General features: G+C 29.4%; 1 protein-coding gene across 2 annotated transcripts in view; it reads right to left on the reverse strand.

Moving 5' to 3' along the window:
* LOC100647254 (neurotrimin) overlaps nucleotides 1–27,597 on the reverse strand; it is a 242,622-nt gene that overhangs the window by 39,779 nt on the left and 175,246 nt on the right. For both annotated transcript variants that reach the window (XM_048414658.1, XM_003394591.4), the window contains exon 3: nucleotides 3,893–4,100. In XM_048414658.1, the coding sequence (XP_048270615.1) occupies nucleotides 3,893–4,100 (208 nt within the window). The remainder of the gene's footprint in view (nucleotides 1–3,892; nucleotides 4,101–27,597) is intronic.

The raw sequence follows: 27,597 nt of genomic DNA on the forward strand, positions 1-27,597 counted from the left end.
CTAAAAAGGAAAAGGTTACTATTATAAATTATTACGTTAAATCCTTCTAAAGATTCTAGACGGATTTTTCTGTCGCATTTTAGTTCGCTGCGATGTAGATTTTTATTATTCTGTTTTAAACGATTTTTGCGTGATTTATAAATAACGCTCTAGTTGAAAATAAGTATGCATTTGTATTTTTACCATAATCGACGACGGAGAAATTCACAAGCGAAAATAATCCTGGCAAGTTTCGACAAGAGAACAAAAGTATTATTAAGACTAAGAAATTGTATGAAGCTTCTAAATCATATATTCTTTCAAAAGATGTGGAATTACTAAAGAAAAATCTTCAAACTAGAAACATTAATTTGAGTATGATCAAAATAGAAAAGTACTTTCCCATCTCTGCTTCAATAATACTTTAAAGATATTTTCATTAATCCGAATGATATTCAAAGTATTAAAGTAACTTAGTATTTAAGCATTAAAAATAATTCTTGTGTAAAATTCTATAATATTTGCCCTTATAGTGGTAAAAGATACTTATTGTTAATATGTATAGGTATTATAAACTTGAAGAGTTTTAAGATATTTACGACAAAGATAGTAATAAAGGCTACAAAGAACACAACTTATGACACGAAAGGTTAAAAATACAAGAACCCACTTTTATAAGAAACTGAAAACGTTTTTAATGAATTAAGAAGTAAATTAAGCTTGAGAAGATTAAAACCATTTTTCAGTAAAAGAACCGATATTATTTTTTGATCAGCCTAAAACAGAGTGCTTCGGACAGTAGTACACGTCCTATTACGCGGGGAGCAAATTAGGTAATGGTGTTCCAAGCATTGCTCTAACCACTAAACAGAAATTTGATCAGAATTAAGAAGAAGTACTCACATTTCCCAATTCTCAAGAAACAAATGTCAAAACCACCATAAATATTTCTTAAAGTAGATAATCAATAACAAGACGCATACACCTTCAGCTACTACTGTAACAATTATTATAGTATTGTTTCTTTCATTTAACAACACAGCGAATACGGATATAATGCTGCAGCAATTAAGCTTAATTAATCAAGAATTTTCAATATCTACAAGTAAATATTTGAGTACGTTAAAAAATTAAATTACTTATGTATATGAAATGTATGCGTAGATATCTATATAAACATAAAGTTTTAAATGAGAGAAAGATAATCAATAATATATCAAAATCAAAGAAAAATACATTTAATATCTTGAGATCTTTCCGAGCAAGTTGCCAATATTTGAATCATTGCTCAAAGCAATATTTGTTATCTGATTTTATTATCGCAGAAGCAATTATGTTTACTATACTATGTTCAAAATCCAATTATCCATTTAAACCCAAAGCTACTGAGAAATACATCCTATCGTTCTGTTTAACTACTTCATCACTCTATTTCTTGCTTTTCCTTTCTCTGTTTTCTCTGCATTTTTGCTCGTTTTAAAAACAGCAAACGGAAACGTACAAGTACATATATATGTACAATGTACAACATACACTACACTTGAAGCGTATCAACTTGAAGAATAGTTGTAAATAAAAAAGGAAATGACCTTAGTCAAAACAGTATTGTTCGACAATTATTTGGTATCTCTGAATTTTTACTTATCGAGAAGTTTGAAAGAAAAAGTTTACGCAACAGAAAGTAATATACATTAGGAATTAATGGAAAGAGCATGTAATACAGTTTCAGAAATTAAAGGAAATTAGTAAGAAATCCATACTCTGAACTGGAACTACAGAAATAGGATTTTCACAAATTATGTTTACAAAACTCTCGTACTATGAACTTCAAGAATTTAAGAACTTCGAGAATTTTAAACTTTTGTGAAATATTAGAACATTACACACTGCGTAAAATTACATGTACTTGTGTATTTAGAACTTTCTAATGAATAAACATTATTACTTTGTTAAAAATATTTAGCGTTGAAGAACATTTTTAATTCATTTGCTAAACGTCTGACTCTAGGAACAGTGTGGTGTCGTTAACAATATTGTCTACTATTGCCACTTGGGCTTTGGTAGTAGCAAGATGAGTTTGAATGTGATTACTTGCGTGGTATACGTCTTGGCTAAAGTTGATTTAACCACTTATCCTAGAATTGTTTCCAAGCTACACAATACTGTTTGTTGATCACCATCTTTGCCTTGTCGAATGATCAGAAAATGCTCCAAAGTAAATCCATGAATACATCTTGACCATTGCCATTCACCTGAGTGATAGCATATGATATAACATACGATACGATACGAAACATTAATTTCTGGATTATTATACATTAATGGACAAGTGCAAAATCAACAAAAAATTTAAGTACTTAAAAAAGATATAACAAAATAATGGCAGTAATAAAATCACCTCACCAAGCACTATACGACATAAATAATTATACTTAATTTCTGGTTTCTATCACAGAATACAAGATTATATTGTATGAAAATATGGAGATGCATCATAGCAAACTAATCTTTTGCGTGTAATGCATCTTTTTACACAATTTTGAGATGTCTGGACTATACAAGTAGATAGTTCTATCCCTTTATGCCGAACCTCTCCATCACAGCCGCAAGATGTAATCGAGCATTCTCGTGAATTTTCCGGGTTGTTTGTTGCTTCCGGTTACTCATAAATATTTTAGCATTTCACAAGAAGCAAAAGCGTTGCTTTGATCAAATTAGAGTATCAATCTCCTCAATGTTTTTTGAGGAGTCACTGCACTTATAGAGTATCATATTGAATAATCATGTTATATTTACCAATAATCATCGATTGATGATTCGGGATATTTTGTCTATCTTTTGTTCATTAGTCAGTAGGTCCATTTTCAATCTATCAGCAGCACTAATTTCTTTAAAATTGTATTCCGATATTATCTTTTACTTATAGAAATCATATGATGCATATGACGTATATAAAGTATTATTAAACAACATCTAATTGTTGTATGTTTCAACATATAAGGACCGGTGTAGACAAGCAACTTTTTGACATTGTTTTCTCGTTGTATCGCTTTCGCTTTCCCATTTAAAAACAACAAAAACAGATGTATGATGCAACATGAACACGACGTCGAAGAATCGTTCGTCTACACCGCCTTTAAGAAACTTAAAATATTATCAATATTATATGTATATATTACAACAACCAACTAAAGATAATAAATTATACAAGATACGTGATATAATACAATACTAAATTAGTGAACTTGTTGAATATACTTCTTCACCAATTTAGATGCTCTTGAAATTTGTTATCAAGATCATCACTCGGAACAAGTATTTCCTATACGTATGTATAAGGGGTAGTCGGTCATAGTTTTTCAATTATATACAAAACTATGTTTTGAAGCGTATACAATGAACTTTATAAAAAATAGATTTTGACAAATTTACTGATGGAACACACGTCGTACTTGTTTGTGGGAAATCCAATATATTTTTCCTTCTTTATGACATCACTGGATTTAGATTCACTCACGTATACCGCCCCTGCACGGTCCGCTTACGCTGGCTACCAGCTGTCACCACTTAAATATTCTAACCCTACTTACTCCTTTCCATTTGGAATTCAGTGACTGGAATTTTTAGTATTTTTTCGCTGTTTATATGCCACTATGAAGATATTAAAAAAAGTTCCTGTTAAAATTCATGAAAAGGTAACACATCAACAGCTTCACGCGACATGATACCTGACATGCTTTTCCATATAACCCAGTAACTAAGATCAGGCACCCCTTATACGTATAGAAAAAGGTAGTTCATAATAATGATCTTGACAACTTATTTCAAGGATATCGAAATCGATGAGGAGATAGTTATTCGACAGGTTATCATTAAATGTCATTTAATATATGAAATGTAATGAATAACCAACCTACAACATCCAAGTAACCGGTTTGACTCTTCATCGGATCGGTGTTTATTTGACACATGTAGGCACCTCGATCGGATTCGCTCACATCGCGTATGTGTAAATGCCATGTTTTGCGCTCAGTATGCGTTACTCCAATCCTATGATTCTTTGTAATCACGTGATTAGCTATTGTTAAAATAGTTTGTGTATCCACTCGTAACCATGCTACCTGAAAAAAGAATAAGAAATAAAGATATATAGTTTACTTGAACAATCTAAATACGCAGCAACTTTATTTAATAATTTATTTACATGTGCAATATTAAATTTGCTTGAATTTTCATTAACTTGAATTGTTAATTTCAGATTATTCATAACGTTGCAGTTACAAATGTATTTTTCATTCTTATTGTATGCAAATGTGTTAATACAACAACAAGGCGATCAATTATAAAGATCTATGATAGGAAAGCTGGATATACTCAGTTTCGAGAATATATTAATTAAAATTCTTTTACCACAGTCAACTGTTTCAATTTGAAGTTTGTATAACATTTGTACGTCGTTTTATGTAATAGGACTTAATGTTTTCACAGTCAATAGAGATAGACACGTGATAAAGCCATAATACAGTGTGGGAGTAATTTATGGAAACAGGGTCTGTTCTTCCTTTGATCTGATCCTTTCGTTGATATTACTAGGCTGACAGCATTCCTACCTTGTCAAACTGTCAGTTACTAAAGTGATTAAGATCGTTGGGGTCCTAAAAGGACTATTTTGATTTTGAGATATTCGGTAACTCATTACTAACACAACTAACTCAACATCAAATTGCGAGAGATGAATAAGGATTAATATCATTATTAAAAAATACATATTTTATGCTATTCTTCTTATGGAATAATTAATAACTAAAAATAATTTTGGCGTTACTACTGTTAAGAAAATACTATAATACTACGTTACTATAATATTAATAATGATGATATACTTTTAGGAAGTAAAGTATGTTATTTACTTTATGAAATCTCTTTGGTACCAACTCAGATATTTAAATCTTTACTTTTCACATTTGATATTTGTATACTTATTATAATAAAATTATATATTTACTAAATATAATAATCTTATCTTTCTCTTGGTCTTCGAAAATAAAGCAACGTGATAAATAAAAATATTAAGTTACTAAAAAATACTATCCAGTAAAGACAAACGGTGTTTGACATTACGCAAAATAAAATAACAGAACAATCTTAATGTAATCGTGTATCGGCAACAGTGCTAATAAGAGAACTGACGCAAATACCAATAAAAAAACAAAGCCAAAAACACAATTCTTTTATTCTTGATTTTCGTCTTATTTCGGCATCAAGAATCACCCCTTAAATTATTTTAAAACAGTATCTGAACATCCTGTATAACATACTGTACACTATACAGGCTATTATGACCTGACGTATCCGTCGATGATCGACGATTTATGATTATGATCGACGAAATGATTAAATAAAGTTTTAGACGATACATTAAAAAATTGAAATTTATAAAATTATGGAAGCAAATATTAAATTAAATAGATATTTATGCAATATTATGTTTTATTATTTTATTTTAATAATTTAATATCGTTTATATGATTTGAATAAAATTTCCTAAAAAGAAAACTAGAAAATATTATGTACACGTATAATCAAGAAATATTTTATATTTAATAACTTGGTTCAATTAACGAAAATAATAAATTAATAATTATAAAACACGTATTTACTTAAGTATAAGTCAATGTTAACGGAACATAAAATTAAATGAGTGCAACAATTTTACAAATAATCGGATAGATGTACAGATATTTTTACATACATATTTAATACTTTCAATTAAAATATAACATGGCTATTAATTATAGTATTTTGAAACATCATTTAGCCAATCTGTTTGAACAATGAGTACCATAATGTATAGCGTCAATAGGATACAGCGCCAACCAATCCTGATTTATAGTCCGCTGCGCGCCGTTACCGTTCAGGCAGGATAATTAGAACGTGGCTGTAAGAATTCAGCCAACAAAATTTTTCCTCTTCAAGTCGAGAGCAAATTCTCGTGTTTTTCAGAAAATTCCTTCCTTAATCATTCCTCCATCTAGTCCATTTCTTCTTCTATTTCTCCCTTCTCCCTCTTACTTATCCTAGTATTTGTTTCTTCGTTTTTCATTTCTCTCAGTTCCTATCCAATTAATATGCCACGATTTATGTACTATGGAATTCATTTTACGCTTGAATATCAACTTAAGATTTAGTAGCTTCTAATTAATGAATATAAAATACTAACATATTCACTAGTTTGACAATTTTGTTATCAGTAGTAGCCTTTAAAATAATTGAAGAACTGATTCGATTAGCATTATTGCTTAATTAGTAAGACGTTCAATAATAATTGGAGAATGTGGTGCACTATTTATGCATATAGCACAATGTTACATGAACGATAGTGACGGTCATATATTTACGGACATTTGTAAATTCTAATTTTTTTTACGAGATTGCAAAATTAGATAGAAGCAAGCGAAAGTTTCTTACCTTTCAATATTAATACATTTTATTACGATTTTTAATATCAGCTACAATATTTTAAGCGAGCGTGCCTTTCATGTTTTACATATTTATTGGTTTTTAATTTATAATACATTAATATCTAGTTTGTATAGTTTTGTTTTATAGTTTCACTATATTTTAGTGGCATAAATTGTATTAATTTAATGCATCTCTTTCTTGGTATAGACTTTCGACCACTTTCGATAACAGTAGATACAATTCTTCTAAATTCGTTAGCTTTATTTCTTCACAAATTTTTTGACGTCGATCGATAACGTTTCCAGTGCTTTATTTAATACTTTGTTCGCTTAAAAATTGTTTTAATACCCGAGCCATGTGCTTCGAATCAATATCGACTTGATAGTTCTGGTTGTTTGGCATTCAATCACGGGCAGGTGGGAGTAGCACATCTTTAATTATTTCTATGTACCTACGTAAAACAGTCCCGCTATGCGATGTATGGTATCGATTCCATTAATAGTCATTGCACTCCATTGAATCTCTCCACCATCTTCGATTGTGAATTTGTTACAATCTTCATCTCTCTCGTAGTGTCTTATATATATTTTTCTACCAAAATTAAATTGAACATTGTCTCATCCGTGAAAGTGATTTTAGGCTACTGTTCCAGAGTCTCATCCTAATGTTTTTTAACAAATGCAATTCTTTCCCGTCTAATTACTTTGTATGAATGACCCTCGTTAGTAATAAACATAAACGGCTTGTTTGTTCCAGGAAGTGGTGGATTTTTTAAAATATATATTCATTATTGTACGGACGCGTTTATCTCCGGTAGTGGACACAGACGTTATGTGCTGATATAGTTATTGTTATCAGCCACGGTATATCAGTAATTGGGTAAGAAGAATCGAAGTTTACACTTTTTTAAACGCAATAGTACTAGGGAACTTGTACCTTAATAAAAAAGTGCAAGTATAATGTATGTATTTCGTTGGTTGTATTATGATGTTTCTGTTAATCGATTACTAGAATATGTATACTGATTAAATATTGAAGTATGTTTATACTGATTGATGGTTCGAATATGTATACCGATGGAAAACTAGAATATGTATGTTCCGCCTGGATTGTCCGAGCTTTCAAGTTTGTTCGGAACACACGTTGATTGGTTATTGTTAAAAATTAATTTTCCAATCAACGGTATTCTGAATGTCGCGACAAATATCACGTTTTCTGGCAGCTTCTATATCAACTTACAGTTGAACATATAATTTGATTCTACAATTTCAAATTACACAACAGAGAAATATTTTTTAAAGTAATGAAGCGCAGTGATCCAGTGACTTCGGGTTTTATTACTACTATCTTTTAACTGCCGTCATCATATGTATAACATTCATTAACATACGATAACGAATAACCGGTACCAAATCCCAGCGATATTGCATCGCTCGTCTACGGTATCATATAGTATCAAACTGTGAGATCGCGACGAATTGCGCTTGTTTTTGTTATTCCGATGTGATCATTTTCCATTACTTATGTTACAAATCTCTGCAATATGTCTAATGCACGAATTACTCCATCGAGGGGCAAAACTTTTAAATTTACCGTGTAATACGGTACGTATTATATCCTTAAGTATGTCTTCATTTAAATTGTTATGAATACCTACAGATGAAATTCTTATAAATTTGTTAATATTGACAGATAAGCAAAAGCTTACTTGGCTATTGAATAGAACATCTAGTATTGCTTAACATAATACACTTACATACTTAAAATTCATAACATACTTCTTCTGTATACAAGAAACTTGCGTTTCAACAAAGCAAACAAAACAAAACAAGACATTACTTGCAGTATAGCATCTAAAGATTGACTTTGCGAGACGAAGATTCTTACATTCTTGTTATTGATACGAAATAACTTCTTTGAACCATATACGGCATTAACATTTTTTATCCTTCTTTGCAATTTTTCTAGTAATATTTTTTCGTTATTAGAAAACTTTCTTATAAGGTTCTCATAAATCCTATTAAAGAGGGAGTCTCAACAAATGTGATACAATAAGGATTCTACGTGAAAAAAAACCAAAGTATAGAATAAACTTCTTTCATATTTAGTTCAATTTTCTTGAAAACGTAGCGTCAGATGAAAAAAGATTTATTCTATATTTTCGACTTGATTTTATAATTGCGCTTGATATTTTATATAAAAACTTTGATTAATGAATACATATATATATAGTATATGCATTATATATATCAAGTGCTACATTATTAGCATATATGTATTACATGGACGGATAGAAAATATTTTTTCATTATATCTCCCCACTGCTACTGAAGTGCACAGTGTACATCTTTTACCCTATCGCGACAGCTGCTGAAAGCGACGTAGTATTCGAATAGTAACAATGGTAATGCATTCGTTGTATTTAATCAAGCGTCAAACAATCGTTCACGTTGAGTTAACTGAGCGTCACACCCAGCGAATCATCCACGTTCTGTGTGACCACGAGCCCGGATAAAATGGTTGCCGTTTGAGAGGCATTATTTCTCCCTAGCAACTGGTCCCCTATCTCTCTCGATGTCCATCACAATACCTTCGCACAGACACTCCTTCATAGTAGTCCTATCACTTACAACTATTGTATTACATAGTCTTAAGATGTAATGGAATTCATCCTAATTTGTGAACGCTTTCCTTTCATCTGTGAGTCATAAATTTTGTGAACGAAAGTATGATTATTTCAAATTGTAGAAATAGATTTATAAACCTTATAGCTATATCAAAATTTTTAATTGTATTCATAATTTCTATATTTATTTTGAGTCAGTATTAAAATAATTATATATATTTTATATTCCCAATATTCCCAATATTAAGTCAACCGTTGATTTCGAGGATAAAAATGGTACATTAAAATACCAAATTTTAGTAAATTATTTTGTTACACACTCTTCATTCAAATTTTAAATGGAGTATCGTGTCTGTCCAATGATTGTTTATCAGAAAAAGTATACTACTAAATTAATACAAGCATTTCAGAAAACGATATTTTAATTTCACGTAAAGTTTGGTCATACGTGATGTTATTGTTAGTCGATTGAATTTTAATTACTCAATTATTCGACAAAATTGAATGTTAGAAATGCTACGTGTCTTACATGTATATAGTTACATACATACGTTTATATGTACATATTGTATTGAAATATCATTTTATCGCTATACGAACATTATTATAAGTTATATTATAGTCACTCAATATTTAATTGAGTATAAAGCAAATAACCTGCAAATTTTAATAATCTCATAATAGTTTCGGCAGTTTGTAGTCTTGTGATGTATGTAGCTACGTTATGTGTTACGCTAATTATGTGTTGAAAATTTTCCAAAGTACAAAACAGTGATTTGTGTATTGCTTAAAATGTATTTTTTTACATTTTACGGCGTTTTTGTACAAATAAATTAATTAATGTAGTAAACTAATTTACAATTGCGCATATAGTACTCGGAAATATGTGGCAGAAACGCAGGCAAGAAGTGCTTCTGAGCTTATATTATAGGTAGTATAATGCCTTCAAAATACAGAGGTTTAGCCAACAGGATGTATGTATTACGTCACGTTTTGTAAATTCTGGTCGCGATTAATTAAAGTGTCCATTCACTTTAAAGTCATTTCAACTGCAACGGTTGGCCATTTTTTGTTTAAAAATTTGTTTAAACATGTATGGTTCCTTTCACCGAAGTGTAAAAAAGGAGCGCGTAAAACGTGATAAAAGTTCAATTTCTATCGAATTTTTAATAGAAACATCGTTGGAATTTAGTTACTATACGATTCGTTGCAATTACACGTTCATTTACTCCATGCGTTTCATAGTGTAAGATTTTCCAGAGATTACACGATTCCTATTATGTGATTCCTGCTTCGTCTGCTTATTCTCTTTTGTAACCGGAGACAAAGGACCTTAATACCTTAAGCTTCGTTTCCCATTTTCTTGCACATGAGTGATTACCTGCAACTTTTTCAGTGAGTTCTCCAAAGAAGATCGTAACTTAAATCTACCAGCAGCAATGAGAATACGAGTATATTGCTAGTATGCATTATTCTCTCATGCGCTTAACTGCTTTTGATTGTCATGCCTATCAGATCAGACGAAGCAGATCACTATGCATTAGTATTTCAATGCAAGTATAACCTTTGCAAAATAACATGCATATTACAATATCATATCAGCGTAATACTCTTTCCTATTTTCACATTGACAATCCAAACAACATTTCACTCCTGAACCATTTTCCGGTTGAACCAGTTTATCTACATAATAAAAAGGAGTGTTTACTGATGGAGGATTAATGTGCTCCATCTGTATTTTTGTTATCTACAAATCTTATTTATCCGAAATTCATAATATCAAATTATATGTATAATACGAACTGTTTTATTGAAGGTCTGAAAAACAATGTAACAACATTGTTCCAAATTATATTTTCTATAAATGATTTCCTTATATAAGTACCTTCTTTTGAATATACATACAAATACGTTGGTTACATATGATTTATAATGAATCAAAATTATTCTGCTTATTTACTTGAAATTGGAAATTTAATTTGATATTTAAAAATGAAGATCTATTTTCAACATCATATTGGTTCATTTTTATATACGTCACTTTCCACGATTTTTTGATTTTGTATTCAACATGCTTTAATTAAATGAAATTTGAAATTCATATCTCGGGAGTCTAAATGTTCAAATTTTATCCCCACATTATTATAAAAATCATCTTTAAAACGCAATAAGATAATATTAAACTAAATATACTTATTAGGTTTATTATCCTGCTTTATGATGTTTTTTACTAACTAGAAAATTTCATTACTTTTTGAAATTATAGGTATTAGAATTTTCATAAAACTATCTTGGCCAATTTTTATTTGCTTCCTACAAGCTATTTCGGATTATGTCTGAAAAATAACCAAGTAAAACCATCGGTATATCTGCTGTCTCCAGTCCGATTTAGCAGAAAACATTTTTCTAACCGAGTCCCCTTCTCACGACCCCTTTTACGAAACTCGCTTTTACGTTTTATATCAAAAGAGTAAGTAATTTTTTGCCACATAACCGTCTCGTGCCTCTTATTTTACCACATTTCCTCTTTTCTATATAAATAGGTATATTCTGAAACTCTTTTAAACGAATATACTTACACATCGAATATATAGCCAGAGTGAATCTGTGCTGCTTTTTAACGCTAATTTTCTCATTTAAAGTCGCGAACCGATGATATCTAACAATAAGAAAAAACAGAATGAAAGAAAGAAATGCGTAGAACTGTTGATATTGTACATTTTTCTTTCTGATTTTTCATTTTCAAAGTTTATACCGCTTAATTGAACCAACCACAATAAATAGATGCGTTACCGTAAGCGATAATGAATTGTCAGGGTGTAAAGGTGCATCACTGTTCAGTGCCAAGCAATAGGAAGAAAAAATTACCGCGGGTCAAAAGTGGAAGGTTTCGCCTCATAATGCGAAGGGAGAAAGAATTGTGTTTTGTCATGTCGACGATTAATAAACGGGGCAAAGTTCCTTTCATTGAATCTCCTTTTCCATTAATATTTTCAATTCTTTCAAATAGAAACACCCAGGATCAATATATAACATGTCATAGGAATTATAAAATAAATGATCTTCGTATAATTAAATAATAATAATTAATCAAGCCTGAATTTAATTACGTTGTAATTTGATAGTTACCTCTTTCATTATATGAAACGTATTATATGAAACGATGATACGTTTCTACAACTCTTCGTGTAATGACAATAGCAAATTCATTTATTAAACGCTTTCTGTTCGTGCTAAATAACGAAATAAAATTGTTAAGTAGAAACCAAATTTTAATTTATGCTTGGAGTTTATACTTTTATATTCAGTTTGTATAGTTCGAAAAGGAACTTTTGTTACGTGATATTTCTATAACATAAAATTTGTATCGACGTAATTACAGTAATGGTTAAATATTGATTTCATGTGAGGCAGCTTAGACGACTTTGACCTTGACATATGTTGTCGAAGACAATTTCTTGAGTATTTTACTAATATTTACTAATACTTACCATTACCGTAATTACGTAGATACAAATTTTACTTATATTATACAAATATTATATAATAAAAGTTCCTCTTTCGAGCTATAAAAATTGAATATAAGAGTATAAACTCCAAACATAAATTAAGATTTGGTTTCCTAAAGTTAATATTTACCCAGGAATGTAATGCGGTATATTTATGAATGAAAATTTGTGACATATCTTTTTAATACAAACATATCTAATTTAAAATTTTTTAATTTGAGGTATCTGACCACTTTTGAAAGATTAAAATTTTATAAATAATTTAATCATTTTTTGATATTATGGAAACATGATAGGTCTGTATCTACATATATGTGCATACATATATGTATATAATAATACATATGTGCGTTTACAAGTATTGTATAGTGCATAGAGTACTTCCACTTTTAACAGACAATCTTTTAGAGCATGTAGAAATACCCAGCGCGAAAAATGAAGTTCATGTAAATATGTGTATGTTACAATTAGTTACTTAACATTATATTACATTATGTTAATTAGTTACAACATACTGATATTATTATAATTAAACAAAGAATATATTACCGATAGTGCAGTATATTATAGTTTACACTGCACTGTAAGAATTTATTATTTCATGTAAAATATTACCACAGCTATCAACATTAAAACTAAGGGAATTTCATTGTACTCCAAATTCTGTCGGCGGTTATTTTCCTGATTCTATACATGCTTCTATTAAATATTATTATGCAATAGACCTTCGGTAAGTCATATGAAACACTCTTTTTAATTACTTTTATAGTCAATGAACTATTTTTTATTATTGAGTAATAAATACAACGGGTCGTATACATATGTACAGGATTATTATTATACAATAATATATAGTCTTATACATATATTTCGGAAGTTGATATAATTAATGTTTTTTTTTAATTTTCATGTATCATGAAATAATATAAAACAGGTAATTTTAAAAGGTTGTAAGAAAATTTCATCTTAACAAAATATATGTATAAATGAAACACTTTTTACTTATGTTTTATTATGTTTGCACTCTTCATGCAAAGTGAAATGCCTACATGACTATGTTATAATTTTTTAAGTGCAGACGTAGATAAGAATTTTTTATATACGCAGTAAAACTAAGAGTACCAAGATAATCAGAACGAAACATGCTCTGAGACTAAAAGGAGCAAAATAAAAGCGAAAATGCAGAAATAATCAAAGTGACTGCTTCCGGAGTTCTAGAGTTAACATTATCAATGTAAAATTTTTAATACTGTAATTTTCTCTTAGAATTCTCCTCAGAAATTTCTCTTCGAATTTTTATAGCCACAAATTTGGATTCTGATTCTGAATTTGAATGAATTTCTAACTTTCTTTTTCTTGATAGAATTAAGAGCCAGGTAAAGGTACACGTGATGAAATGATTAATAAAATCCATAGAATTACATGTATTGCGAGTTTTGGAAAATATCTTTTATTGTACGTAATATGTATGTATATGAAGAATAATTTTTATTTTATGATTAATATCAAATCGAACTCCTAGATTACATGATCTGTTTAAAAATTGATTTATAATTCGTAATAAGAGTATAAATGTAAAAAAATATAAGGAAAACGTTGACCTGAAAATAAAACGAAACTTCCAAAAACAAATTTTTATTACTTTCATAAGATTCGCGTTTACCTGGCACCATTCCAAGAAAATAATAACGTAACATTTTACTTCGAAGCGATCGACTTCTAGATTTCTATCGGTATTTTTTGAAAGTTGTCGCAACTAGTATGGCAATAAACGTTGAAGCTTTTCACAAGAAGCCTGAATTTAAAATGTATGCAAGTGCGGAATAAGTTAATAATATACAGTAAAATATAATAAGATAATAATGCGGAATAATAAGTAAGATATCAAACATCGCAATAAAATTATGACACCTATCATTTTAATGAATATCATAATATAGTAATAGTATTATACAATTACAATATTTATGATATAATATTATGATAATATTTATAATATAATATATTATATTATAATATTTATACAATTATATTATTAATAATATAGTATTATAGTATTATACAATTTCTGAAACATAATCATTACAGAATTATACAGATACAGTGACTTCTACTGCAGTCGCTATTTATACTTAAATGAAAAACCCGCCCCAAGAATCCACTTTCAAGAATCAGAAATTTTACAAATACATATCGTCAAATATCTTAGCCTTCATCTGGACAACAAATTAAATAAAATACAAGAAAAAGTCAAACAAATCAAGACTAGCAGGAAATCAATGAACTGGCTCGCAGCCAGAAGCTCTAAACTGAATACACACAGCAAACTACAAATCTATAAAACCATTACCAAACCCATCTGGATTCTGGACATATGGAATTCAAATCTAGGACATGGCTGCCAAATCTCGTATTAAGAAAATAGAAAATCTACAATCAGTTATCCTAAGAGATACACTAAATGTACCATGGTACGTAAGAAACGATGACATAAAAGAAGTATTGAAAATCTCTACTGCGAAAGATGAAATTAGAAGATATTTAAAAAAAAAACTACACCATTACGGGATAAAATCCACACGAACCAACTAGCTAAAAGTTGCAACTCAGGATTAGCCAGAAAGCTCAGAAGGAAACATCTTTTAGATTTACTAATATCTAACAAGTAATACACTACATACACGTGCATACATATTCGTTACAGCACTAAATATTGCTCCAGAAATTATCAATAAAAGTATCGAAATCCGCACGTTAAAAAAACATAATTAAGGTTCTTCAGTATAAGTAAGCACATTTACTTACATTCTGTTTGTAACAAATCCATTAATTTTGAGTCATATAAATATTATTTAAAAATTTGTTATTATTTATAACAAAGGAAATCATTTAATACCTCTTTCATTTTTACGTTGATAGAAATTTATATGTATACAAGTTTTTACTGATATTTGTAGTAAGACTTACTTATCTTCACAGTCATTAAATTATTTACTATTTACATAAATTTCTCATATCTGTAATTTTTTTTAGTAACATTCAGATCAGAAATTTCGATAGACTATAGTAACTCTCCTATATTTGTGATAATATACACTTTTTTAATGTGCATACTAGCTGCATCGTGTTGATAAAAAAAGTATAATATTTTTTTACAACATTTGATAAGCGTGCCTAGTTAACCATTTTACTTTACGTATCTTGTACCACCTGTTCTATTTATATTTCTATTTATCTTTTTGTCTTTTGTATATTATAAATTTTTATTTCCTCAGATCCAAAAAATATTAGTAAAATCCATTGGATCTGTTGAACTCGCAGCGTTTGTTATATGAAGGTTTTAGTTTTCAGTATCATTTATTCCATCTTATTTTTTATTCTGTAAAACCGAATATTTTTATAAATATCTAGCATAGTTCCAGTTTTCCCATAGAAACCGTCGTTTTAGATAGTTTATTTTTTCATGATTGTTACATACTTCTCACATTTGTATCAATTTTAAATTCTATTGTGATATATATGTAAAGATTGAATTTATGTCATTTTCAGAATGGCACACTATTTTTAAGGGATTGTATATTCCTCTTTATTTTTTACATAATTACAGATGACAAAGTGACTTCTGTTTAATGTATGTATATCACATTTCAAGTGATTAATCACTTCTATTTCTTTCTTACATAATTTTTTCTGTGTACATCAGGCGTTTAACTATATTATATAGTAAAACTAATAGTTTTCATTAAATATCAAACTTAAAATCATGGTCTTATGGTCAGAATTATTTGGTGCATTGATGAAAGAAAAAGAAAATGCTTAATGAAGTACAACTTTTCCTAATTTCCTTATATATCTTGTAATATTCTTACACAATTCATAAAAATAAAAAAAGAGAAATTTCTAATTTTTAACAACTCACACAAAGTAAAAAGGGATACATATTTCTCAGATATTTGACTCTAAAGAAAGGTTAGTAGAATTCAATTTATCGTAGTTCATTGCACCTGTTCGATGCATTTATGCAAATGCTACGCCGATTACGCGCCACCACGTTCAAAGTACCACAATGTACAATGCATTTCAAAATTGTTACATTATAACATTAATGTCCGCTATAAATGGAAGCAAAATGTCCAATAATTACATACTTATGTTTTATCTAATTACGATACAATAACGCAAATTAAATAAGTATATCGTTACTACAATTACAATGACTAAATGATAAAGCCAAATTGAGTATTTTAAACGGAATAAGTTGCGGAAGTATAATATCCGTCGAATCATTAAATTCTTATACGATCATTTACATAGGATATCTTAATGTTTTTATGTGCTCTTTTATAAGATTTATTTTATAAGGCTAAAATTATCAAAAAGTGTACAAATGGAAAATTCTATAATAGGAAATATTAAACCAAACATCTTGAAGTAATACTGTTCCACTAAGTACAATATCGATCAGAAATTCGAAAGGATTGAAAGAAATAGGTTACTCGGTTGAAGTTTTGAAGTGCAATCATTCATTGCAAACTACGTATTAGAACAAAAGGAATCTCTTATCAATGACTGCTATGATACTGAAAATATCAGGAAGTCGGTAGCGAAGTGTAACGTCATTGCCATCTTGAACATGGGCCAACGGGTGCATTATGTTCTGCTCAACTCACTGAAATATTACTATCTATTATTCGTGTAACATGCAAAAATAACACGGTAACTAAGAACGCAATAGCAGTGGATTGAAACGAATGATTAAGTGAGGATCGATTTATTTAGACTGGAAATGTGACTATTAAATAACAGACATGTATTTCCAGTGAACGCGCGGTACAAAAACAATTAGTAAAATGGATAAGCCGGGAACAACTTTGTCCATTATCGTAGATATACATACATATTACTTGTCATGTTTGTAGCGTGGTATCGCATTTCATTTTCACGATACTATTTAATTTACGAGATGCTCTTTCTGACGTTCTGTTTTTGGAACATTGATTTTCCTTTATTTTACGCAATGGTAACACATCATAGTCTTCTAAAATCGCTCTCATCGTGCTTTCAAACTGTCTGAAATTAGTATCCTTTCTTTAATAATATTGTCATCTATCGATATTTAATATCGTTGCTCAGTTTCACTCGAAGAAATCGCAAGTTCTAAATTCTTCTTTTATTTCCCTTTGTTCATATCTTCCGTATTGCAAAAAAGCCACAGTAGAATTAAATTCAAGTAAGAGTATTACATTAGAATGTGTTAAAGTGGTATAAATGGGAGAGTATTGAAGCATATTCACAGTTAGAAAACGATTTTTATAATCCTTAAAAACTACCAGATTAATTAATAAAATTAAACGCTATTGTGAAGAAGGGATTCGAAAGTTTTATAATAATTAAGTACTATTTGATATTTAGAGTCATGTCGTCCCAATATAACTGATAAATAAATATCTGGATAATTGTGATTCCATATGATTAATTTCACTAATTCTATCGTATTTGCTTTTAATATTTGTCTGCGTGATACAATAATTTACGAAATGGGTCTAAATCCATTTCAGGCTCGTGTATGCATTCTGTGCTGTAACATTGGGCAGCCAAGTGTGGTGGACAACTAGTTCTGCTACCAATCTACTAATGGCGCAATGATACGTGCTAGTGTCTTTCCAAAGAAAAACAAAAAACGGATGAAAATACTGAAACCAGTAATGTAGCAATGTAAGTACGGATATATCAACTAAACCTTTGTATGGAAGCAAAGTATGATAAGCTATGAGTTAGAAATGAGAATCCATACAAATCATCGTTTCATTAACAATTGTTTCTTACAATATAGTATCTGACGTCGTTTAAATGATATCATTGCTTTTCCTGCTACTGCACACACGACCGATTTTTAAACATGTGTTAATATGTATATGACGAAAAACATACTTAGGAATAAATTGATTTAATTAATTAATAGTAAATCAATTTGATTCAAGTTCGAAACTTGTTCATAACCCCAGTATTGTTACTGCTTACATTATTGTGTAATAGATAACAACTTTATTGACATACCTTGTACACTTATCTTAAAAGTTACATTTCAACTATATCTTTTTTATATTTATCAAATATTATTAACTAGTGTATTAATTACACTATAATCGAATTTTAAATAAACGAGTACTTGACTAAACATAAAGCAGAATAAATTAAAATTTGAATAAATTAAATGCACCATAAATACCTTTTATCTTTGATTTCGAAATTATGTAAAAAAAGTATGATAAATAGAGAATTAAATTGGAACATATTTCAATACACAATATTCTCTATAGACACCCGAAATACCTACGTGAAATAGGTGTTAGAAGCGTGGGTGACAACGCGTGTAATGAGCAAAGTGCGGATTCTCTTCCAACACGAATCTGTTCTATAAGCACGACTCTCGGCGCATTGCCAACATCCTAATTATTCTTGCTCCGTTAAGTCCGTTTAATACATCGATTTGACAATTCTCGTTATTTTTCGACATATAATTTATGCATGTATTCTGCAATACGCATTTCTTTATAAATGGGTATGTATCTGTACAATATTACATATTTTATGCTGTATCACATAAATATAGAGAATATAATTAAATTAAATATAATAATAATGCAATATAAATATGCAATTTCGTAAAATTTTTTTAAATTGTCACATTTTATCATGCAATACGTATTGAAACACTCTATAACAAGCTGAAACAAGTTCCTCGTGCAAACTTAAATCCAAAATATGGAATAACAATTTTTGCTAAGTTTTCGAGAAAGTTAACTATGAAGTTTCGCTAAATACGTATGTATTTGACGAACTTCTTTATGAAATTCCTTTTAAGAGTAACAACTAAAGTTATGTTAAAATCATATTAGAGTGATGATGAAATTATTAAAGTGATGGTGAAAGTAGGATCACGTTCAAGTGGTTGCTGAAAGTAATCAAATGTAGTAGAAACAAAGATTCGGGGCACATTGTTATTACTGCACATTTTTTAAGTCTAGTATCATTAAAAACAATCGTATTAATTATCACTATTTGTATACGACATGTATATGAACATATTGAATTGTACCTATGTGAGATACGAGGTTGTAATTTAAACGATTAATTTTGTTTAATAATTTACTAATTCACTTCATTATCCTGACATTATTTAGAAGTGTTATGATTTAGAAGTTTAATTATTCAGAAGTGTGACCTTCTCGCCGATTTCAATGTCCTTGAGATATATTATCAACTTTTACAATTATAAATAACTTTTTCTTATACGTGTTACCGCCGCTCGGCTCTAATTTCACAGATATTTCCAAAAAATTTTTCTTGCACTTACAATTAGATTTCTAATTGATAGTACACATATGTGGCTCTACGCTAGCGTTACTGGCCGCCTCTTGGCGACCGGATATAAATTTAACGTAATCTATAACCCATTAATTTTTCTCCTTTATAGTACAGGTTAGGCTATATCATAGGAATGTGGTTGCCGTTAGGCGAGCGCCTATGCTTGAATTTACGCTACAATGAATATTCGTAAGGTAAGTTTAAATGGGATGTCCAACTAAATATTAAACTTTCATGAATAATCGCTATTAATTTTAGTTTTATGTGCATAATTAGTATTAGTATCTTAAGCTTTCCGTGGCATAAAAATTCGCTCTTCTTCAGTATTTCTTTTAATATTTGGACAATAAATAACTCAAAAGACTTTTTTTACTGTTACCTATATAACGTAGTGTAATGTAATGTAATATATTTTTGTTAACCTTCGCACATTTAGTGAAAATGTAGAACTTAGAAATTAAAATTGTAGAGCGTACGGACCTTTTTGTGATCGATTGTATATGCATGGATATTTATCTTCATTTTGTTGTAAGAAAAGATCTTTTTGAACATCGCTAAGATATATATTTTAGCGATAAAAGATTGCTGCAGTTCTAGTACGGTTTCAGGAGTAAAGTATTATTGTAAGCACGCTACGGGACAATGCACCCTGTTAGGAAATTTATACTCCGTACACCGTTTCGTTAATCGAAAGACAGGAGCTCGTATATGGACGAGATGGAAGTTAACGAGCGACCATAGGACACGCGATTTGCTCACGCTCGTTATTCGTTCACTCGTGCGTCACGCTGGTCTACGCGTATAATTTCCTTTTGACTTTGATGAAACATAAATGTTCGTTTTCCACTGCTTTGATATTCCAAGATTCGTACGAAATAGACTATTCGTTATAGGCAATATGGAATCTCCTATTGTGCTTCTATACAATTCATATCCTATATCTTTTAATTTGAAAAAATTTAACAAATGTAGGATTTTTATTTTATAGTTGATTTGATATTTATGGTTTAAATGTCTAAATAACTGAATAAACATTTAATATCTTCATTGATCGAAATACAATGATTTAAAAATCATTTAGAGAAATAATAGATTATCACTATATTTTTGGAAAATTACTATCTAAAGATCGCTATAATTGTGAAAATTTTAATATTGATGTCAAAAGTTGTGTTTACGTAAAAAAAATTGTTAAGAAATACAAAAGAATAATTCACTTAGGCTTATAAAATCGTACATTTACTTGGACTTATAAAAGCATGTAATATAGGTAAATTTGTAAAGTATTCTTTCGGTAATTATTCAGAACAGGAACGACGTCACCGATTTCAATGACGTTGAAATATGTTATCAAGGTACATACCGCCGCTAGGCCCTAGTTTTCAAGATATTCACAAGAAATTTCAATTAAATTCTGATTATGATCCAGTTCATTCTTCAGTAGGCGACAACGATTATATTTAGTCCAACCTAAACTTAACCCATTGATGAGAGATAACTATTTTACATATTGCATGAATAAGGAAGAAAAATGGATGGGTTATAAGTTAGGTCAGAGTAGTATTCGGCCATTAGGCGGACGGCAACGCTTGCGTGAAATAATTTTCGATGAATCGGTTGATATATGGAATGTTGCACTTACTCTGATCTCCTATGGCTAGAAAGAATTGTTAGAAAATGCTGGAAAGTTGTTTACAGAACAAACATTTATAAAATGAACTGCTGAGCAATCCATATAGTATTAAGTATAGTATTAAACACAAATTATATAGTTTATAACTTAAAAATTAAAGTCAAACGGCGGTTATATATATTGAAAAAAGGTTATTTAGAATGTTGATCTCGATAACATATTTCAAGACCATTAAAATTGGCGAGGTATTAATCCCAATAATTACCATTCTTTTAATCTGAATATCTGGTATATGTTTTTCAACTTCTATATCTGTATTTATCCGTAAATGAAGAAAATTTTCTTTGGAAGCAATTTTGGAGTTGTTTTAACTGTAAATTTTAAAATAATCTTTACTACACGTATAGTTGTCTGTGAAACAACTTTATTCGCATTTAAAATTAATGGTATTAACACGTTCTATAGAAAGTGTTTCAAAAGTATCTTTATCAAAAATATTTTTAATAAGTTAGTAAATAAAAAGAAATTTAAAATTAGTCTCTTTTTTAAGCCAATCTCATCATATCTCTATTTTCAGTATTATTCATAATTTGCTCACGAAATTCAAATGAATGTTCACTGTTCATATCATCCGAAAGATCGAAATTGTAGTTTAGTACGCTTACTCGAATATAAAGATAATTCGATTAATATAACGTTGACAATAATTTCTATATAACCGAGAGTACTATGAGGGTTCTATGAGATTCTACCTGTAATTTGAGATTCTAGGTGTATGAAACTAATTCTCCCGAAGATCAGACGTAATTTCCTACATTTAATATGCTATTACAATTGAAATAACTATCCGAACGTAATACGATATAAATCAAATTCGCAATAATTGACAATTATCTTCTATTCTTGAACGAACACGAATATACCGAGGAATCTTGAATTCTAATAAAATCTCATTACCATTACATGATACAATTCATTACTTACGATTTCTCAAGAACTGTTCGTAAATGAAATATTTTACTTGTAAACTAAGCGGTAAAAAATAATAGCCTTTACTGAAATTAGTCGGAATTTACTCTAATTGGCAAGAAAACTTGGTTCATTATAATAAACAGCACAACGGCATAAAATATAGCATACACAATTAAAAGTACAGAAATCCGTACTTTGCTTTATTAGTTTCTCTGAAACTTTTCGCAGTGAACGATTTTTCTCAATTCACAACTCATCGTACTTACTTATTTCAACTACATATTTCGTCTATTTAATTAACCATTTGCATAACAATCAATAATGATGAATATATACCCATACTATATGTATGTGTGGAAATAATATCATATGTTACGTTAATCTAATTAGTCTTTTTTTATGAAGATTTAAAATCGCATCGACCACCGGATCAATAATCTTCTTACACATATACATTATCCATATTTCTATATGCACATTCACGTAGAATCTATAATTACGTCCTTTTTACAATAAGATAGAAGTAGTTTTACGTCAAACTTAAAAAAATGAATCATATTATAATCCACATATACAGAATCACGAAATAAATTGCTAATATACACATATACAACATCCTCGATATTTATAAAGTTATTTTAAATTATTGCAAATCCTCTACATCATTTACCAGAAAAAAATGTAATAAAGCATCAATACATATCTGCAATTTATGCATGCATTCAGAAGCTCAGACAGCTCCACATTTTCAAAGAAATTATATGAAATAATTTAAATGTTTATTTTACTGTTGAGTATCATAGATATATGTACGAAGAATATGATATTATAACTTTTAATCAGTGTAAAAAATAGCTCGCTTTAAAATTACCATATAAATTAAGTTATAAAATATTCACTAATTAACACAATTGAATTTTCTATTTTAAATGTAAAACTTCATTTTATACAGATATATACACATATCTCCATGTTTTAAAGATAAGTTTATTCCAAGTCATTACTTGTTAAAATCCCAACTTTACCAGTGTAACACCTATATGTCTTGCTATTGTTATATAAGGCAATCGTATAAGTATAAACATATGATATGATATAATATATGGCATAAATACATGTATATGATTATGAATATAAAAGTAGATTTTTTAAGCGATATGAGACTAATACTGGTCCTTTAAATTGACATTAAAAATTACCTTCTAAGAAGATGGGATTATTCAGAAATGCACAAAAATTATATTATTTCAATTAAACGAAATTTGAGATTATTTTTAAGTAATTTTTTGAGGTAATTTGCCTAAAGAAATCAATAATTGCTGGCTGTATAATCATACAATTTAGTACACTTCAATCACTTCAATCATACACTTTAAACGTATACTTTTAATCAAAAGTGGTGATACCTTCACTCTTTTGATTCTTCTGCCTCATCTTCTGTCTGAGAAATTATTTGCCTTTAAGTGAAATTAATTCAAGCGACTAAACTTAATCTCAAATTAATGTTAACAGAAGATGATTTTTAATATTTTTGAGCATAACGATAGCTACTAACACCATTACGAATAAGATTTTAAATGGAATATATCGTATCTACTAATCTTCAAACGACTAAGGTACCATATGAAATGTAGCCGGATTTCTGGCATTTTAAATGTCATTACACCCGTTATCTTGTGAACTTTTTTCTATGCCTTGGAGTAACAAATGGTCGATGTATAACTCATAGCCGATTCTGCTATACTTTCTTATTTGGTCAGCATGTAATAGGTCTGCTTGGATGATAAGTCGCCAAACGAACCGTTGCGTTGGATAAAAACTGTTCCTATTTCCACAGCAGAGGGTGGCAGGGATAACTTCCGGTCTAACTCCCGACCGCGGTAGAAAGGAGATATATATTTCTTCGTGGGGTAGATGGATAGATCAACCGACTATCAGATAATTAAATTCCTTGTGCACTAGCACATTCTGAATATTTAATCCATCTGCGTCTGATATTTTTAATAGGTCACCGAGAAAAATGCATTGCTTGATTAAAATACCGGCAAAATTGGTAAATTATAATTAATGCCTCTCTCTGCCTCTCTTTCTCTCTCTCCTTTGATATTTTATATTTACAAAATATTTTTCATACTTGTTAACATTTAATTTCCATAATAATTGAAGTAACTTTATATAATGTAATAAATATCATTATTATCATGAACTGTCATCAATAAACGTATTCATATTACGGTTAAAACGTCATTTTTGTGTCGGTTCCCTAATTTTGCTGCTATTTAAGGGTTAGAAAAGATTATTTTATATATAAAAAATTAATTTTTACTCACATGTATAATTGGATGGAAATCTTGATAAATCCAAAGCTACAAACCTTTGAAAAATAATTGATAAATCTACGAAGTTTAGTAACAAACCAATGGCATAATATTACAGCACCTAATATTATTGAAATGTTCAAGAAAATGGCAGAGATATACATACATATATTTAATAACAAAATCAAATAAAAAGGGAAACACTGTTAATATAAAATTGATTGCCAATATTGAACTTTTTAATTTTTATAAAAATTTTAATTCCTTTTTAATCTTTTTAATTTCAAAGCGGAATCCAAACATAATAACATCATAACAAGAAATGTATTTACTGTCATACAAAACATATTATTGAGAAATATCTACTGAAAGATATTTCAGATATTTTTCAATAATATGTAATTCTCACTTTAATTCTGTGCTTTTTTTGAGAAATAATTGTTTTATTAAATTGTAAATATTAATTCTTTCTGTACTTATAGTAAGTCATTGTTTTATATGTTATATATTTAAATAGATAAGAAAAACTAATATGTTTCTTCTACAGTTATATGTGTAGCAGACATTTTTATCATTCCAATACGTATTAAAAATATTGCAAAACATTTCCCATTTCTTAATCTTACCGCTGCAACGAAACGAATTACATTCTCATTGGAATTATTTATTTCCCTTTGAAAGAAATTAAATTCCGACAAGTGAATTTCACTTGAAAAGCCTTAATGAATCTACTAATGAGTTACGAGTTACATGAAAATAGGAAACTCTGTATGTGTGTGTGTGTGTGTGTGTGTGTGTGTTATTTAAAGTAATTACAATACGTCAATTGCAGTACTGTTCACGAATAGAAGTTAATGAGTAAATGCAAGAATATAAAAATAATTTTTCTATGTAAGAAATTTATAATAGTGAACAATAAAATACGCATTTGCTTCAAGTTGTTTTTGGATCCTGAAGTCTGCAGTATTCGCTGTTTAGTTATATCATTCTATCTTTATACATACATACATATTACTATAACCAAATTTTTATTTCTGTCTTTGAAGCAATAAAATATAAAATTGCAATAAACATAACAGATTTTAGTACATCTCATAAAAATTTGAAACAATAATGTGATTGTACTCCATTATCGTTGATGGGTAATTATTTACAAAGTGGACGCCAATTTCAATAATCTTAAAATATGTTGTCAAGGTCAACATTCTGAACAATTTTTCCCTATACATGTTACCATACCTCGGCTTTTGTTTCCCAGATATTCGCACAAGTTTCTGTTGCGACGACTGTATAATTTTGATAGTTAAACGAATAGTCACTTTTTACAATATCATGAATGAAGTGCTTCCAATTTCGAATAACGATAATATAATATAGTGCTTAATATAAATTGTATCTGTCTTACTGTCTAATGTATTAAGTTATTTCGCAGTGGCGTTATCGACTGGCTCACATATCTGACCCATTGATTGCCCTTTCTTATGTGAGTTGAAAATGATTATCGAAAATAAGTTAGATCCAGCTATATAAAGGTATGGACGCCAAGTAATCGATACCGTACTTGATACCAGTGAAACTGTGTAGCACCGTGAGATTAAGTGTTTATTTCTATTGAGATAAGAGATATAGAGATTAATTCGTTCTTCACCGTGCTATCTCGGAATATCTAAATCCGTGCACGCAATCACTAAGGGAATCTCATTAATTATTCACGAGCAAATATCCGTGACGTGAAAGCAATCACCAATTGTTCCTATCGTTTAACGTGAACCTAGTAGCCCGTAGAGGAAATCGAAGGTAAATATTAGATACCATTGATCACCTCTACCCGCGGTATAATTATTTAAGCTGTGTTTTGTGGTCAACCGTGCATTGTCTACTTCCCACGTTTCAAAGGAACATTTGTTAGCTGAATAGTCAGTGGCCCAAAAATCATGGAATTCTGCGTCACTGTATTTTAAATTATTTCTTTTATATATTTTCATATATGACTTTGTAATAAAGCTTTAAATGTCCTACATACGTATATATAACAATTCTGATTTAATTATATCCATAGAATGCATTAGCGACTTTCGAACTCTTTTCATCACATTGTACTAATAAACTAATTACGATTGACACTTCCGTATATTTAACGGGGAAATTTGTTGAAAAGTTTTAAGATTTATCTTAACAGTCTGCACTTTTGGCTGTAATTATTAATATACTTTTGGCACAGTTAAATTCGAACAAAGTCATAAGTGAAACGGGTGCAATTGGCCAAAGACCGTCCATAGTGGGAAAGATAACAAGTCGGACAGCGGCCAAAACTTGGGTAACAGACTTTTGATTTCGATCTTTATGTTTCGTGCCAGAAACAATTATTTTTAACGATTAAGATCCGGTCAATAAGAAAGAGTTGTTTCTTATTTTATATTAAGATACATATATGCTCGTCGTATACATATCTCGTTAATTTTTTACAGTGTCGGAATGGTACTTTGGGAAATTTCATTTGTTCAACTTCTCAGCGTTCAAGCCAACTTATGAAATGGGAAAACTTCTATATGATCCGATAATACAGGCGACACTGTCATTTTAGTTTTTTCACGGGCTTAAAGGTCTTTTTTTAACCTACTGGGATCCTCAAATTCTTTATGTCTCTATCTCGTTTTAGTTTCAACTAAGCCAAAGATTTTTCATGTTTTAAAATCTCATTGACTTGGAATTAAAATGAGAAATCACATA

The sequence above is a fragment of the Bombus terrestris genome, chromosome 3 (assembly GCF_910591885.1).
Source record: "Bombus terrestris chromosome 3, iyBomTerr1.2, whole genome shotgun sequence".
Taxonomy (NCBI): domain Eukaryota; kingdom Metazoa; phylum Arthropoda; class Insecta; order Hymenoptera; family Apidae; genus Bombus; species Bombus terrestris.